We start from the raw sequence: 19,493 nt of genomic DNA on the forward strand, positions 1-19,493 counted from the left end.
TCCTCAAGTGGGAATAAAACCCCACTTCTGAGTCTGACAATGGGCCATCCTCCAGAGACCCTGGAGGGGCAGTACCCATCTGTGCCAGGGAACACTGCCAAGGTGGGAAGACTTGCGTAGAGGCAAACAGGGATGGTTTCCCTCTAGATGGTACCAAGGAGGCCAGTACTGAACAGGAGTCCGAGACCACATGCTCCCTTTTGCTCCCCAGCACCACTGCTGCCACCTGTTGTACTGCTGGCGGTGGCTATTGATAGAACCAGCAGCTCTCTGGCCACAATGAACACCTCCAAGGTTAATGGCACGTGATCCTGCTGGTGCCACACTGCCCCTCTGGTGCTGAGGAAAGGTCCAGGACTTGACTCCACAGAGCCTGCATACGAGGTGAAGTCGACGGTGTCACCCTCAGAGCGGGGGCAGAGGAGTGACCAGACTCAGGTCGCACTCCCCTGCACTCCCTATGCTTGGTTCTCTTCAGAGTTGGGAAATGTCCCCTCTTGGCCAGCTGCTTCTGATGTTTCTTCTTTAGCACCAGTGAAGGAGAATGGTGCTGAGAGACTCTCACAGAGGGAGGAACATGCCACTCTGATGCTGAGCTACTGGGTGCCCAGTCAAGCCAGCTCAGCTCTGATGAGGGACAGAGTGCTGCCTCCGTCAGGAGGGGCATCAAACTGGCCTCCCTGTGCTTCTTCATATGGGGCTTGAAGTCCTGACAGATCTGGCAGTGGTCCTTGATATGAGTCTCTCCCAGGCACTTCAGACAACTGAAGTGTGGGTCACTCACAGGCATGGGCTTGTGCAGGAGGCACAGGACTTGAAACCTGGGGACTGGGGCATACCCTGGCATCAGTAGCAGATGAAACTCCATTATCAGGGCGAGACGCACTGGCTAGCTATATACAACTGAGCTACAACAGTCCAAACAAGGAGGATTTAACTCAGGATTTCTGATGATTCCTGTTTCCAATCAATCTGGAAATACCCCAGGAATGGCCTCCTCCAGTATCTTGGCAGTTCTGGTTAAGGAAGAGGGTAGCGGGGTGGGAAAGTTAAAATTTCAGAACTTTTAGGTTGAGTTCTAGCTGCATATCCTGACATTCTCTGGAATCCTATATAACTGTGCATGTTAGAAGGAATTTCTTCTCTCTGCTGTGACTGGATAACTATTTATTTAAAATGTTATTTCAAATGTTTCAAAAGCGAGCAAGCAAAGGATAATTTTATTTACTTGTGGTACTAACAGTGAGAATATTGGGGAAAACATGAATAAATAAGGAATAGGAATCAGGAATGACTGTGGGTTTGTATTTTTTCCCCAAGGAAGTTTAACATGCATTGTGCATGCCAGATATTGCAGAACTGACAGATGGCTCAACAGATGCTGTGGGATAGAAGATGCTTACTAGGTGAACCATTAAAAAAAAGTACATGAAAAGAGTAAACACCACACCATTCATAGTCAAATCCCTCCCTCAAGCCTTCTTCAGAAATCTTGCCTGATACCCTAGGGTTGTAGAATGCTGTAGAGGAACTATAATTCTGCTGATGCTAATATTGCAGATTGTCTTTAATGGTTCAAGTGGAATCATTTACTTTTCTATCTATAGATGTATACAAGCTGTCATTAGAGGCATAGAAGGGGTTGTGAAAACATTCTGGTGCACTCTATGCTAGCAATCCTTCCTACGCAGTTAATCTGTTCTATAGTGTAGATGCATGTATCCTTCTAGAGAATGAACTTGTAGGTTCAGGCAGGAATTCCCTCCACTCCATGCAAGGCACTGCACAATTGGCCTACTGCATTCCATGAAATCACTTTGGATCCACTGAGGGCAGCAGCTTAATGACATTTTGGCTTCAGACAGACAGGTCTTGGAGGATATAACACAGACCGGTCAGGAACTTCTTCTCTGAGCCTGTCCTCATTAGATAAGTCTGTTTACTTAGGTCTGTACTGTAAGAGGTCATTGGCCACACTGCAGAGTAATGGAAAGGCCTCTCTTAACTGGTTTATTGGGACAATGACTCATGCTCTTTAAAGAGACATTGTCAGATGGAACAGTAGAGTAGGAATGCAGAGTAGCCTTGTCTCACAGGGATGAAGTGGCATTAACAATGGGTCTCTTTCTTTTAAGAGCAACAAAGAGTCCTGTGGCATCTTATAGACTAACAGAAGTATTGGAGCATAAGCTTTCGTGGGTGAATACCTACTTCATCAGACGCAGATCCAGACTAACACGGCTACCCTTCTGATACTTTCTTTTAAGAGTATGTGTTTTCTTAGATATGGCAGGAGGAAGGATAACTTTCCAGCTTCATTCTGACCACCATGAAGTCCTTGTTTTCAGTGAAGGTTAAGTCCAGCAGGAAGGAGAGAGAATGAGTTAAATCCCAAAGGAAAATCTTGTTTTGAAGTCCCATGGGGTTACACACTTATCAGATTCTGGCCTAACAGCTGAGCTCTGCTTCTTACAGTTGAGGCTGAGGGTTGCAGATTACATGAGATAACCGTGATGAGAAGTTTGGCATGAGAGGCAGAGACACAGTCAGAATGGATGGTGTGACCTCACCACAAGAGCATCATTTATTTGTTTTCCACTTAGACTTCTCTGGTTTTCAACCACTTTTTACACCTCCCATGGGAAGACTAAACCAAGTTGAGGGGTACAATTAGCCTAAGGAAAATTCTTGTACACAGCATGCTGCTAAACACTCATGCTGCTCATCCTCTGAGTCAGAATATAACTGGGGAAGTAGAGCCTCAAGATCATTTGTGTCAGGATTAAAAATTCTGCAACTCTATTGGGTTCTTATGCCAGTTCAGGTGTGAGGTAGGTGATAATCCATCTACGTAGAGACTAACCCTGTCCACTGAGGGATACTAATGCTTTAATGTTTTAATATGGCTAAATAGAAATGTGTACATCTAAGAACAAAGAATATAGGCCATATTTACAGGATGGGGGACTCTTTCCTGGGAAGCAGTGACCCTGAAAAAGATTTGGGCATCATGGTAGATAATCAGCTGAACATGAGCTCCCAATGCCACGTTGTGGTCAAAAGAGCTAATGCAATCCTGTGTTGTATCAACCAGGCAAGGTACTAACAAACTTCAACAGGACTTTATTTTTAAAGCGGAAGCCTCTTTACCAAGCTGCTGCTGCACCCTCTGTAACTCTCACTCTGCCTCCTCAACTGCTCCCCACTCCTTCCTGTTTCCTGTCCTTTCAGACTCCCAACAGCCAGTGCTCCCAGTTCTAATAATCACAAGCAACATCTAAACACCACATCCTGGGATGCGTAAATAGGGGAATCTCGAGTTGGAGTAGAGAGGTTATTTTACCTCTGTATTTGGCACTAGGGTGACTGCTGCTGGAATACTGTGTCCAGTTCAGGTGTCCACATTTCAAGGAGAGGGTTCAGAGAAGAGTCACAAGAATGATTAAAGGGCAAGAACACATGCCTTATAGTGACAAATTCAAGGAGCTCAATCTATTCAGTTAACGAAAAGAAGATTAAGGGGTGACTGGATTACAGTCTGTAAGTACCTACATGGGGAACAAATATTAGATAATGGGCTCTTCATTGTAACACAGAAAGGTATAATATAATCCCAGGTCTGAAAGTTGAATCTAGACATATTCAGACTGAAAATAAAGGATAATTTTTTTTTAACAGTGAGCATAATTAACCACTGGAACAAGGTTTGTGATGGATTCTCCATCACTGACAATTTTTAAATCAAGACTGGTTGTTTTTCTAAAAGATCTGCTCTAGGCATTATTTTGGGGAAGTTCTATGTCTTCCATTATACAGGAAGTCAGACTACCTGATCACAATTGTCTCTTCTGGCCTTGGAATCTACTAATCTATGAAACACTCAAGGACTGCTCTTGCAGAGTTGTTAAATGGATGAATTACTAATTTGGTTGTAGAGGTTTTGTACTCTGTAGCAGAGTTGAATGAAGAAATCACAGTGAACATCTTGTCTATTCACCTATTTTCTGTTTGCAAGTTGTTGTCAAACAGGTTACAATGCTCTCAAATTCAATAATTATTCAGAATTACTTGCAGAAATTTTTGTCTATAGCTCATTCAAACAGTTCATTGGAAATATTCAAAATTTTAGTTGAGTTGCTTAGTTTTGTGTGGATACATAGACCATATAATGTTTCATTATTATTTCTTATTTGTATTGGGGTAGCACCCAGGAGTCCCAGTCATGGGCCAAGACCTTACTCTGGTAGATGCTGTGCCTATGCTGAATGAACATAACTCTTAGAATCAGGTTTCTGGCTTGTCATGTTTACAACTTCAGAATTCATTTCCCAAGAATCTTCTCCAACATTCACTTAAAATTTGTTATTTGCACGAACATCATGACCCAGTAAACCCATTTCTTAGACTATTCCCAGAAAGTGAACACACACAAAAAGCACAAACACAGTCAAAGAGAATTTATTTAGAAGAGTGAACCAAATAGTCATAGCAAAGTTTTGCAATATTTGCCCATGTCTGCTGTGCTCTAATTTAGGCCACGTTGGTTGGTGACTTGTTCTTAGAAGAACAGGTTCTTTTCGGAGCTAGGCCCAGATACTTTGTAAAACAGCAAACAACAATAACAGTGACTCAGAAAATCACTTGTGGTTTCTTCTTCTTCTGCTCAATAAAAAACATGAAGGCCATAAGTGAGAGCAGCCATAACATGCTTACACATAAAATACTCTCTACACTGTTTTATATTATAATTGACTGAGCAAAAAGGTTATTTCTCCCTCCAAGATACAATATGTCATGTTTTTTTTTACCTTATCACCTATCAGTAAATCTCCCCGTGTTTTAAAATCTCAGGCCAATCTCCTAATCCTCTAGCTGCAGGGAGTTGTCCGTCAGTGTAACACTAATGTAATCTACCCAGAGTTCAAACTGGACCCTATCTTAATTAACAAATGGGCTTCAAAACCTCTGAATTTCAAACTAACAATTTAAAACAGGGTTATCAAATTCCTGGGCTGTTTCATGTAGTTATTCTACCACCCATGACAGAATCAGATTCTGCAGATGGCAAGGTTTGTTTGTTTTTAATTAAGTTTTTAGTTCTAATGATTGAGAAGATAATATTCTGAATTGGAATCTGTGTAGGGTTTCGACATTAGGTTGAAAAACACCTGACATCTAAGAGAAGTGTCAACGGTCCCCATTCAATAAGGTGCTAACTCTGAAGTTTAATTATAATTCAAAGGCCAGATTTTCAGATGACTGCATTCCTGATATACATATCTAATTACCATAATTGTGCACGCAAATCAGGCAACTGACTATGCAAATGGACAACTGAACAAAGGGCTGGAATAGCAGTCATTTCCCCCCACTGAATGTAACAGTGACTTTGTCAACTACTGACTTGTTGGGACTAGGATTTAAAAGTGTGATGTCAGCTAACACATGCTAACAAACATGTTCTAAAAGTCTAGCACAGACAAGGCACACTGCCTTTAATGCATGCTAAACTGGTCAAGACAAAGCTGAGGCTTCCCCTAGCATTGACGAGAGGGTACCTTGTACACACTAGACTTTAAAAACATGTTTGTTAGAAGATGTTATCTAACATCACACCTTTAAATTCTAGTCTAGACAAGGCCTAGAAGGGCCATACTCTACCCTTGAGCTTCTACCAACCTCCATTTATCGTCTGTGGTAGCTCACAGTGGTAGGAGCTTGGTCACAAACTATGTAGCTCCAGCCCATGGATCATAATTAAAAATATAATTTATCCTAGCTTTACCCATGATGCCTCCCCTATATTAAGCGCTGCATTCCAGATCATACTATCTAGTAATTCAAGCCAGCACCACTGATCACCCTGAGAAATATTTTTTTTAATCGGTCCTCATCCCGCACTATAGAAGTCAATAAGAGTTTTGCCACCGATTTCAATGGGAGCAGAATCATGTCCTTTATGAGCAGAAGACAAGAGAAGAATTTCAGCTATCTACTGCCCAGAAAATTTGCAATCTATTTGATCTTGTTTTAAAATAAGAATGAAGTTATGGCATTGAGCTATACAGCATTCCCTCACTGAGGGCCAATTTTTGAACCCCTTATTTCCATTAGCAAGGAGGTACTTGCTTGAGTACTGCCACTGAAGTCAATGGGAATTACTACTCATCAATGGCAGTGAGGCATTCACAAACTGGCCCTAAGATGGGCGCCTCAGGAACCATTTTAAACTTCATATCACAGGCACATCCTGAAAACATAAACAGGGCAGAAGATTTATTACATTATAGGACGGGACAGGCAGATTTCATTAGGCATGAAGTTTGGCACAAGATTCAAACACAAATTCATATCAGGTGTGTTTGATGAAATCAGAAAAAGGACATAAACTTGGGGAAATGAACAGCATTAAAGCCACTCCAGTGATATAAACAAATCCTCAATACCTTCCTTTTTAAGAGACATTAATGCATTTAGAATAAGTGTAAATATTAAGGACTCCAAGGTCTCAAGAGTGAGGTGTTTTATACTGAATCTGCCCCACCTGAATACTTAGTAAATAGATTTTCATTTTCCACCATGATTGGTACAAGCCTTTTATCCAGAATCAATCACATTAAAATCTTTTGTTAAAGCTCTCACTAACCTTCCATGGGGGTATTATTGTCTGGTCGATTTGCAAAGACAACATCCACATACTCGAGCTGCAGTCTCTGGAGAGAAGCCTTTAATCCTAGAAGCAGCAAGAAAAAAAAAAGAATATACGCCATTAGAAATTGCCAGAATGAAGTTTGGAACACATCACAAAAGAGATGACCATTCCGACATATGACAGTACTGGACTATTCTAAAATGTATACTGGAGATAGATGATGATGTCTCATGTCTGCTCAGCCACATTAAAAAATATCAAAAAGTTTGGCTTCATGCAGAATTCATAGCCCTCCACAAGAATTTTTTTTAATTACATTCAAATTTGGATTGGAAAAGACACCATCCTGGTGAGCCTGTCAATTGGCAGCCTCCAGGGACAGAGTTCACTGATGTTGTTTCAGAGTTAATCTAATCAAAATCCTGTCAGAGAGTATTTTTGCATCACCCTATGGCACATTACATTGGGTATGGTTCCAAATAATTAAGCCCTGCCACTCCAGGGGCTTTCCAGAAATGAAAACCCAGGGGAGAGGAATCATGACATTGTTATATATTTATGATTACTAAGACTATTACAACCCTGAAAAAATGTGATACCGAACAGGCTTCTTTTACCAAGTTAAATAGAATTTACCCTCTATTTGCAAAAGTTATCCAGCAAACTGCAACAAGCTAAACTCATCATGTTGCACAAAAAGCCAGGCTACAGGCTTGTGGCCACTTAGTCCTGGGAGCCAGAAGAGTTGGGTTCTATTCCTGACTCCTACAGATTTATTATGTGTCAGGACTAAGTCACTTTCTGTATCTCAATTTCCTCATTTATAAAATGGGAATTACATTAATGCTTACTGACTTCACGCGAGTGCTGTGAGGCTTAATTCATTATATAAGGGCTTGGCTACACTTGCGAGTTACAGCACAATAAAGGAGCCCCGGGTGCACTAGCTCACTATCTGTCCACACTGGCAAGGCACATAGAGTGCTCCGACTCTGCGGCTACAGCGCTGCTGGTACTCCACCTCAGTGAGAGGAATAACGTTTGCTGCGCCTTGGCTCCAATGCCCAGGCGCCAGTGTGAATGAGGTGTTGCGTTACTGCACTCTGATCAGCCTCTGGAAACATCCCATAATCCCCTTCAGTCAAGTGGCCACTATTGTCATTGTTTTGAACTTGCTGTAGGAATGCTGTAGGAATGCGGATATGCCCTTTCAAAGCTCCATTTCTGACAGCTTGCTGCTTATCTGCTTCGGAACAAAGGAATGCTGCTTGCTGTGAGTGAGTGAGAGAGAGGCGGGGAGGGGGGGGTTTCTGAACTTACAAGACAGCATGCTGACACACTGTCAGCCTCCCCAAAAACCCATTCTCTCTCCCTCCACATACACACAACATAGTGTACTGTAATGCTACATTTATTTTAAATTATTTCATCCCCTTCCTTGCCCCTCCCCCCCAAAAAAGAGGACTAGAACCTCGGTTGATGTAAACTGGCTTATTTCCAGAGGGCTAAATCCCCAGCTGGTGTAAATCAGAGCTACACCAGCTATAAACAAAAGTTACAGGGTGTTTATAATGACACGATTATAACAACAATTCAGAAAACAGATAAAATATGTATTTCCAGAGAACTAGTGCACTATATTTTTTAATGGAGAACCGGGCTCATTTAAATTAGTTATAAAAAGTGAACAATCATTTTGTAAGCACCTGAGAAAACTGCATCCCTCTGCTACAAATCACAGCACTTGTCTTGTTTGAAAATGTTTTAGAAATCTTTCCGGTAGTTGTACAGTGAAGGCCTCTTGTCAAGCTTCATAGATAAAACCCTCTGTTCGTGACACCTCGCACAGGCAAACTGTACCTCTAATTAAAGTAGAACTACCACTGGCTATTGCTGATATAGTATATCATGGAATGCACAGCTCTACAATATTCAAAGAGAACTTGAACTATCTGTCGCTGGGGGCTCTCCATTTGTTAATTTTAATTCCACATGAAGGTTAGAGGTCCTTTTCCTTTCTTTTTCTTTTGTGCCTAAAATGATCAGTATCTTAACTGTAACAAGGCAAAAGGTTTGCAGTGAACAATTCATTAAATGTATTTAGCCTTTTTTCTGCTTGTGAACTATCTGCAAACAGGTTTAGTGGAAGAATGGTTCACACAAATGTATTTCAGCTTGTGCATTGGTGGCAAATAATTTGCGACAACTACTACTTCACATTTTCTCCTCATAATTTGCTATGCATGCTGTGTATAATAAATCAAAACAAAACCCTAGATCCAGCTACAGTAACTCCTCCCTTAACATTGTAGTTATGTTCCTGAAAAATACTACTTTAAGTGAAACAATGTTAAGCAAATCCAATTTCCCCATAAGAATTAATGTAAATGTGGGGGTTAGGTTCCAGGGAAATGCTATTTGCCTGACAAAAGACTATATTTTATGTATGTGTATATATATATATATATATATACACACACACACACACACACACACAGTATAAGTTTTAAACAAACAATTTAACACTGTACACAGCAATGATGATTGTGAAGCTTGGTTTAGGTGGTGAAGTCAGAGGGTGGGATATTTTCCCAGGGAATGCCTTACTGCTAAATGATGAACTTGCACTCGGCTGAGCCCTCAAGGGTTAATACATTGTTATTAATGTAGCCTCACACTCTACAAGGCAGAACAAATGGAGGGAGGGGAGACAGCATGGCAGAGAGAGACAAAGACACACACCGTGTGTGAGAGAGAGAGACGCGCATTTCCCCTTTAAGTATGCTGACCCCACTCTAAGTACACTGCCTTTTTAAGTAGATCAGCAAGTTGAGACAGCAGCTGCTGCCAGCAAGTTCCCTCCATCCTGAGCCCAGTCATGTTCCCCCCACCCCACACTGTGGAGATGGGGGGCAGGAGTGTAGGGGGGGACACCTTGACATTAGCACCTCTTCCCCCACCCCCGCACAGCAAGCAGGAGGATCCCGGGAGCAACTCCAAGGCAGAGGGCAGGAGCAGCACATGGCAGTGGGGGGAGAGACAGCTGAACTGCCCAGCAACTGATAGCCTGCTGGGCAGCTGCTTGCACAGGGAACTTAGGGGAGCGGGGAGCTGATGGGGGGCTGCCGGTCCACCCTGGTTCCAAATCTCACCACTTGCTCCAACTGGCTGCTCTTCCTGCAAGCAGTGGACAAAGCAGGCGGCTGCCAAACAACAATATAAGGGAGCATTGTGGAACTTTAAACAAGGACGTTCTGTAATTGATCAGCAATGAGGCTTGAGCCCATCTCTATAGCACAGTATATTATTACTATGCATAATTAATATTTGTAGGTCTGAACTTTTCTTTTTCTAACCTGCTTTATTTTTAACACTAGCAATGTTTTGGATCAAATGTGAATACACCTAGAAGAATGGGGCATACATTTTAACAGCTTTTGCCATAGCTACCAGACACAATTAGGTTTTATCTCATATGAGAGAGGCAAGACTAATCATCTCCGAGATTCACAACTCAATAAAAAGTATTTCATTTTTCACCATGCCTGTAATTTTCAATGATTGCAAAATAAAATCTACGCAAGTAGTATCTTTTTCAGATGGAATTTGATATTGAAATTTAACAGGGACTGTATCATTTAGCAAAGAGTTTCCTTGTGTAATGATGCACACTGAACATTTCTCTGTGGGAATCTGAAAGCTTTTATTTTAGCACATAGTGCATGGAATTCTTAGCTTTAGAATAAGCGGGCTGACATAGAGCACATAATTTTGTAGCAGTATAAAGAACATATCATACAAATTCCTTTCAAAACAGAAGACAGAAGCAGGTCAAATAGCCACAAGAAACGGGTGGTTTGAAATCCCTTTGTGTAATGTATCGACACAGATACAGGGGCAGATTCTTTCTTGCTGTAATGTAGAAAGAGCCTTCCTTCCCGTAAGCTCTCTCTCCCCCGCCTTCACGACGGCACCAAACACAATAGCAGCTCTGTGCTCTGGGAAGTACAGAATTGTGGGGCTCTGGCTGTATTGCATTCCTTGCAATAACTTGCAGAGGTGAGGGACCAGTCTGCACTGGGAGTGCCTCCACATGCAGGGGAAGTGTACACATTGCATTGTACCTCTGTGGTCAGGAACTACCCAGTGGGATTTCATCTCTCTTAGCTATTTGACCTGCTTCTGCTTTCTCTTGTGAATGGAATTTGTATTGCATATTCTTTATACTGCAATGAAATTATATGTTATACACCTAATCTGCTTACTCTAAAGCACAAGGACACCATGTGCTGGGTGCTAAAATATAATCAGCAGTTTTTGGCATGTACTGTTAAGCAGCCAAGCTCTGCTGTATTGACCTTGCTTAATTTCCATATCAAACTCTATAACAAAAATGCACCTCTTGAAGCACTATCCTCCCACATACTCTCTCCTGAATGGCAAGAAGGCTCAGGGAGTTTAACATGGGGCTGAGCTTGTCTGGCACAATCTGATCCTTAAGATTTTGGTACACTATATGAAGATCTCGAAAGCCAAATCTGCAGAAACTTCAACCAGCCTCAGCACCCATAATTGTGTATTGCCCAAGTATTTATCCAAACTCAATTTTGTACATACAGATAAGTATTATTATTATTAAACATGTATATTGCAGGAGCACAGAGAAGCCAACTGGGTTGCTCATTGTGCAAGGCACTGTCCAGACATGTGCACGTATTCAAGGGATGAGGCATGCAAGACAAAAACCTGGCCACATAATTTTAGGCATTAAAAGTTAGAGGCTAGTTTTAAACGTTTGGCTTCTACAGGCCATCTCATCTACTCTCACACTTCAGTCGCATAAACAGACCAAATCCATTTGGTCTATTTAATGTTTCAGCTCCTTTTCTGCATGCCCCTCCAACATTCTTTCAGGTGACTCAGAGCAATGCTATCACCTCCTCCTCTCCAAGACTTGCATCCTACTGAACTATTGGTATTAACTCAATCACTCCCTTCCTCAATTTTCTCTTTTTACTAACTTATTCATTTTCCTTTTATGATCTGTACTCAGGGTTTTAAATCAAAGGGCTTCCAATATTGCTTCAAGAATGCTTTTAAGATGACAATTTTGGATGAAATCATAAACCTTTCCAAGAAGCTGCATTCTCCCTATAGGAAGTTTGCAGCTGAGACTGCTCACACTTAATATGATGGAATTGAGTCTGGATTTTCTTCTGTGTTCTATAGGCACATTATATACAAAAACCACATTAAATACATTCAGATCAGCTGTCAGCCCCACCCCCTTAGGTCACCCACCATCCAGAGAGACTCAAAAGGTGATGGGGGTGGCAACTGGCTGGACTGGGTTTGCTGGGGTTTCCCAGGGTGTATGCCAGGGACTCCTTGCCCCTCCTGATTAATCATAGCTCAGCTTGGTGGTGTGCTGCTAATGGTATGAAACCCTCTTATACAGGCTGGACGGGAGGGAGGAGCTGCCCCTGTATTTAGACTGAGCGGGAGAAGAGCAAAAGAGAACAGAGGCATTCAGAAGGAGGTGAAGTAGTACAGACAGAGGAGAAATGGGAAGAATACACATATGAGAAATGGAACAAATGATAAGAACAATGGAGAATAAAAGAAAAATTTCAAAAGAGATTATGGGTCAGATCCTCAGCTGGTGTAAATCATCAGAGCTCTGGAGACTTCAATGGAGTAACATTCACCAACCGGGGTCTTGCCCACAGATTTTAAACTTTTTCAAATACACAAAACCAAGAGGAGTTCTTTGTTTCGGTTTGTGTGCTCAGGTCCTCCTCTCTCAAGTTCTCCCTCTCTCCTTTATGCTTCTCTTCTTTCAGTAAAGAGGTCTGTACAACACAGATTCTTCCCAGACATTTTTGCCATATCCGGTCATTTTTGCCATTTTATTGAACAGATCAGGTGAAAGGAGATTTATCTAGCATGATCAAAATCCCCAGCCAGTAAACAGCCAACAAGAGGCGACAAAAGGATAATTTAAAACTCAGTCGGACTTCACAAGTGCAAATATTGGGGCTGATCCCATTGAACTCCTATTCATTTTATAAAAAATAGGATTGGGCATATTCTCAAGAACAATGTTTTAAACCTCCAGCAGTCTGCACAAGGCAAGCAATACTGGGAGATTGGTGGTGTAATTAATGAGGGGTTCAGGTGAGCAATATCCCTGAAAAAACTGTATACAATAATATATGTCACAGATTGCTGAATGGATTTGTTTAACAAGTCAATGGTTAAAAAAGCAGATGTTGTAGATGCAATGCAGACAAGAAACTTCAAATGCTTTACATTTCTTCACCCCTTGTGCAGAGATCCAGCATGAGGCCCTCTGCTCCACTTAGGCCTCCGAACTGGGACTGCACAAGAGGTTGGCTGTCTGAGCAGCTGCAGTGGGGTGCCTGAACAGCCCCAGCTTGCCGCAAACTGATCTCCACATCAAGAAATGGAACCAGCGTGGAAGATCAATTTGGGGGAGGCCAGCACAAGGGAGGGGCTGTGGATCCACATTTATGTCCCAATGCCCAAAACAACCATGGAGGGACTATGGCTGCTTTTCCAACCCACAGTTTGGAGAAGCAGCTCTGCACACTGGCCCAGGTTGTGACATGAATTTCACTTCTCTTCATCCTCACACTCCATCTGCACTGTGTCTGAATACCTGGGCTTCATGCAAGTGGAGTGAATCTCATCTTTGTTGTGATTAATATGAACAAAAGTATTGTCAAGATTAAAATGAACGAAGGTATTGTCAATGTTAGGCCTCAAACTTCCAGAAGCTTCAGAAAGCAAGCCTTGCAGAATTAAACTGAAACTTGTGGTCAGGATGCGCTGCAACCAGATAACACTTTAGGCTGACTCATATGTATTGAGATAATCTATTCACCCATGCATAACTTATAAAATCCACATTGACCACATTTGAGGCAATTGGCTACATGGAGATAAGTTATACACCCGCGCATAACTTATAAAATCGAAGCAACCACACTAACCACACTAAAAATTTGGCCCACCCTGATTGGATGGTCTGTTTTAAAACACGGCCGACAGATAAGATAAAAAGTACGAAGGCACAGGACCAAAGCTGTGTGTTTCGGTCATAAGGGAAACCTGACCCACACCCCCTGAACCGAAGGGACATGTATTTCTCAACTGTCTGTACCTGGCCAGTGCGGGAAAACGGCCAACTGAAGGATAATGTATTTTTGGATGAATGCAGGGTAAGATTATGGAGTCAAGAAGTCTGGTTGCTCAAGCTGAATTGATCTCAAGTTGTATCAATACTATAGTGTTAAGACTAGTAGTAAGTACTCAATGAATAACTTTACATGTACTTGTGCTTGTCTTCAGTATAATTTGCCATTTATATTAATCCTTATTCAGGGCTGGTCTTTAATCTTTCTTTTCTTATGTTGTCTGTGTTGCCTTTATAGCTGGAGGTCATTAAAAACCTTTTTTAAGGAATAATTAGTAGTTTTAATTTCTCTTATACAAGCATTACTCAACCTCTGTTTTGGGTGGTGGGAAGTAGCGATCTCCCATGGCGCAACTAGGGCCCTGATGCGTGTCCCCTTCTTCTCTACATTGTTGTTTTTTTCCTTATTCAAGATGCTCCTTAAGCCAGATGGATTCTTGGAATGGATAAGGCACATTTACAGCACATACCTTCAATGATGTGTTTTCTTGAAAGTCCCCTTTCTGTTTCAGCTCTGCAAAGGCAAAATTACTATTAGTGTGGGTGTTATTATTATTATAACACTCCTAAAGAACTGATGTTCTTAGATTTGCTAATTTTATATTCCAGTCAGAACAAGCTTTAGATGTTTGAGAAATGAAAAAATTAGACTCAAATAACAGAGCTACCCTTCACTGGAGAAGAAACAACCAAATTCCAGAGACAATAGCATCCAGAAGCAACAACATTCATACTAATAATACCCAGTAACATTCATCCTTTCTATAGTAATGTACAACCTGACATGCAATTTATCATTCTTTTAGAAGTAGGAGAATGCAGTGATTAAGTTTCCTTTGAAGATGAAGCAAAACCCAATACAAGCTTCAATTAAATGTGATGGACTAGGATTTGATCTAATCCCCTGTCCTAACTGGTCTCCTATGCTTTTCCCTCAAATGTAGACATACTGTCAGTTTTATGAACTACAACAAAGTAATTAATATGGGCTTTCAGAGATGCCTTATTCAGACAAAACTCCATTTGACGAGTCAATAGGAATTTTACTTGCAGGATCAGGCCCAGAGTTATTAAACGATGACATAGTCTCATCGTGTATTGTATATACTGTAGACATCCCATTTCTAAGGAAAAACTACAAGAAATTACATTCATTTTGTGTGGCCCATATTTCAAATCTAAACTAGATTTAGAGGCAATATAACATTTTATAATCTTCCTTGCAGACCATTTAATTTTGTATGTGTTTGCAACATATCAACCATATTTTGAGTGTGAAGCAAAGCAATGGCACAATAAAGTAAAACAAGACCATTACTATAAATCTACAGTACTCAAATGCATAGCATTCTCTTATTTATATCCAGAGTCTGCTGGAGAAGCCAAAACCTATAGCCTACCTCTCCAGCTTCAGAATTTACGGTAAATAACCTCAGTGAAATGACAAAATCATTTTCTTCTTTTATATAACATGTCCAAAGAAAAACTCCCAGTTCCACAGGTTGCAGTTTTTATAAATTATGATAAGGAGTAAATTTTACATTTTTTCTGAGACATTCTGATAGCCTTTGATTTCAGTGTGTTTCAAAATACACTGTGCAGATCAGATTGGAAGGAAGGCAGACAGACAGAAAGATTGTACAGAGTTTGAAAAGCAAAACTCGTTAAATCTCTTTAAATAATTTAACCAATAGTTCAAACACTGGTAACACACCAGAAGTAAATTCAGCCAGTAAAATTTGTGCTTCAAGCCCACAACAGAGGGAAAACTCTCTTTCATTTAGCTCAACACTAAGAAAGAAATGGCCCATTTTTATCTCAAACAAGGTGGTCTTTTTTATCTGAGCTCACTGCAGGGAGTGATCTTAACTCAAACCCACAGGTCAGGCAGATATTTTTAACACTGTGTTAAATAAAATGCTATCGTGTTGGCAGGATTGGGCGGCTTTTCTCCTGTGGAGTATTATGCTGGTTGCGTGCCTTCTGATTTCACTCATGTTTTGGAAATGGGAGTTTAAGAGACTGCACTTGAACAATCTAAATGAATTATCTTGCATCAAAAGAGTGCAGCTGGGTTATTCCTTTTGGTGCCATTTGCTAGGATCTAATGCCAGGTCGATATCTTTGTTGAGCACTGACTTCTTTAAAAGTCTTCTTCAAATGAACACGAATTAGCCCCAAGATTTCACTAACCTGTATATAACTTGGTTGCCTTAAAGGGATAAAGCCATGTGGAATCAAACTGTATTATCTATAACCATACAATTATAAAACTTACTTTCCACCCCAGTAGAGTTTTGTTGTTATGACCAGACTGGACCTCCTATACATAAAAAAGAAAAAGTATGTTGCAATTTTGTTTTTAACAGGCATATGGAGTAGAAATCAAAGCAAAAACCCACTCTCTTTAGATGTTGTACTACTCCTAAAGTGGCAATTTCTTTTTATTCACAGCTAAAGCAGTCATAAGGTTTGTCTTCAAAGGAGACCCTCAATTCAAGGTTCTTAACTTTGTCCTGCAGGACAATGCGTAACTATGGCTCTACGTTCTGATTGCTTCTAGTGAATATCTATACACTTTCTTATACCAGTCCAAGTGTAGATCATCAAACTTTCATTGTCTGATCAATGATGCAGTACAACCATGTTACCTTGCAAACAAAATGTGGACCCTAAAATAAATAAGGAAGGTAGCTTCTGTACTCTGAGTATAAGCAAAGTTAGTATTTTCCTGCAGATTTAGGGGCCAATTCTCCTCTCACAACTGTGTAAATCAGCTGCAACTCCATTGAAATCAATGGAGTTAACTAGTGTGAAAGTGATGGTAGTGAGAGGAAAATCAGAGCTGCTCAGTTCAGCATTTAACTCTTCCAGAAAAACAAAACATATTAGTCATTGTTTTAAAGGCTCAATTCTAGAGCTCACAGATAAGGGATTTATGAAATCACATGCTCTGCTGTAGCTGCTGCTAAGCACTTAGAGCCCACACTGATTAATGATAAACATCAAACTATTCTGGCAATCTCAATAATGCTGCTGTGTTAAGAGAAAAGTGTAGAAAACGTCACCAAAGGCATCTGATGTAAATTACTGTTATGAAACTATTTCAATGAGAAGCAGTATGAATATTGTTATATTGACCTTGAGATATTAAAACCAAAAGAATGATCCATTTGCTAGGTTTGTCTCTAGATTCCAATGTATTACTAAAACAAAGATCTACTGGCTGGAAAATACTTTGCTGTATACTACAGAACCTTTGTCAACCCCTCTCCCAAGGGCCTGACCCAATGGCTATTAGTCAATAGAAAGACTGCCAATGATTTAAATGAACATTGAACAGGGCCCAGTATTTTGTTCTGACTTCAATCAGCTGCAGGACCACAGCAATGAAGATTATGAAACATATTTTGTTTAGTTTAAAATGAAGAAACTTAAGAAAATAATACAGCCAGTATTAGACACACTTGCTGACAGTGAATTCCATTAAATATGCACACACAGAATGTACAGTTGAACAAAACAGTCCCACTACATTTACAAGCCTGAACATTTTGGGGGCAAGTTTTCAAGAACAGGGGTTTGCTCCTGATAAAGTCAATGAGATTTCTGCCACTGACTTAAAAAAGAACAGGTTCTGACCTTATCCCTAGGGGACAGATCTGTAACTCCCTTGGGAGTTAGGCATCCAAATACCTTTACAAATCTGCCCCGGGTGCCTATGTTGAATATATTCAAAGGGGCAAAAACATGTAGCAGTGTGTGGGCTTAGGCATCCTTTTAGAAAATTTCCCCATTTTTGTTAAGATACTCTAAAATTAAAAGAATTTTTATTCACTCTTAAAATGCTGCATAGATCCTGAAGAGATAGTCATGATATTGAGCAGCTACAGGATTTTTTATCTGTACTTTGCACTTTGTTCTGCAGCACACTGAGTCTCTATTGAATAATCATCCCACTAAAGGATACGTATATCTGATGTGTTGAAAAATGGGATGCCATTGGGATAATTCCTTAGTGGAGGGATGAACAGGACAGATTGTGGAGATCTTTAAAGATTATGTAAATGCCACTTAAACTACACAAACATATGCTAGTGTACACACAGGAATGAATCATTTAAATTAAGTCTAATCTCATCTGAGGTATCCAAAAAGAAATCCCATCATGCTTTCTAACTCTTTATATATAACATTACATGAAAAAAAACCAAACATTGCTAAGATTGCAAAGTCAAGCCGTCTCAAGCCAGGCACCCAGAAAATGAGGAACACACAATTAGAGATCACCTATGAAAAGTCTGGTTTAAGTGACTTTCCCAGCATCACATAGAAACTCTGTCAAGGAGGCAGGGATAAAACACAGTTTTCCAGAGCAGCATTCAACTGCCTTAACCATGAAACCATCCTATCTCTTCCTGCAATCCCCTGCCTCATTCACTACACATTCCAGCTTCTAGGACAAATGAGGCTGGGGATCTACAGACAAAAGTCTCCTTCACTGCAACCTGATTGATCCCCAGGTCCATACTGTGCACTGAAGGAGGCAAGGGTCCTATGGAAAAAAATAGTGTGATGATGATGTAATTAAAGACTGTATCATAATGTAACACCCAAGGGAGCTGAACTATGGCTGCACAGAAAACCTGAATTCTGGTATTTTCTAACTTTTCCTAACAGTAAAACAACATCTTTTTTCCCAACCTCATTCTCAAAAAATGGCTGAATCTTGCAAAAAAAAAAAAAATTCAGACCAAGGCAGACACCTGGTATGGAAACGTTCAGCTCAAACAAAGTTTGGCAAAATTATAAACGACAACTGAAAATGGGTTCATAATGGGAAGCATTGGGCAATCTTAGTAATAGGAAGTGCTACCAGCTCTGCCTATGACTTTTATACCAGCTTTTCCAACCAGCTGCTGGATCCAGCACGTTAAAAAAGCGACTATTTTTTAAAACAAAAGAATTCAGATACGTTCTGTGGTCCTGATCTTCTACCACTGAAGTAAAAGGGAGTTTTGCCATTGACTTCAATTGCAGTAATTGTCAGGCAGGCTCTAAAATCTATACAGTACCTCCAGCCCTTCTTTTTGATTATGCTTCCCAGAATCACTTCAGCCCTGGGGAGGAAAAAAATGCACTTGAGTATAAAATACTTTAAAGACAAGAATGCACTGAACATAAAGTAAATCATGAAACCCATTATTCATCGGAACTCTCTGCCATATTCACTGATACGTAACATAAAAAAAAATCTGCTCACATTCAACCTTTATTTTTTTCTACTTGACACATTGGAAAATCGCTTATTGCCCCATGTCCTTGCTGACATGAATGTGCCTTTTTTGCACTGTCTTTATGAGGCAGAGTGTGTAATTTAACAATTCAGTGTCTGTGCTAAACAGAATCAATGTAAATGTCACACTTGTAAAGTCAACTGTGAGCCAACGGATTTGTTTTGAATTGTGGCATTTCTCCCCTCTCCAAATGTCAGCACAGAGTCAGACAGTGATTGGACAGAAACACACTGCAGTTTCAATTTAGCTATAGACTGTCTACCAAATATATTGCAGAAAACTATAAGCCAAACCCTTAATTGTCTTGCATGGGCCCATGTGGCCC

General features: G+C 40.5%; 1 protein-coding gene across 9 annotated transcripts in view; it reads right to left on the bottom strand.

Annotated features, from left to right (window-relative positions):
* The window catches only part of KCNAB1 (potassium voltage-gated channel subfamily A member regulatory beta subunit 1), a 242,853-nt gene that overhangs the window by 27,139 nt on the left and 196,221 nt on the right, over positions 1–19,493 (bottom strand). For all 9 annotated transcript variants that reach the window (XM_039486862.1, XM_039486858.1, XM_039486857.1 and 6 more), the window contains 4 exons: positions 18,947–18,991; positions 16,150–16,194; positions 14,342–14,385; positions 6,647–6,733 (listed from right to left, as the gene is read on the bottom strand). In XM_039486862.1, the coding sequence (XP_039342796.1) occupies positions 6,647–6,733; positions 14,342–14,385; positions 16,150–16,194; positions 18,947–18,991 (221 nt within the window). The remainder of the gene's footprint in view (positions 1–6,646; positions 6,734–14,341; positions 14,386–16,149; positions 16,195–18,946; positions 18,992–19,493) is intronic.

This window comes from Mauremys reevesii, linkage group 9 (genome assembly GCF_016161935.1).
Source record: "Mauremys reevesii isolate NIE-2019 linkage group 9, ASM1616193v1, whole genome shotgun sequence".
Classification (NCBI taxonomy): domain Eukaryota; kingdom Metazoa; phylum Chordata; order Testudines; family Geoemydidae; genus Mauremys; species Mauremys reevesii.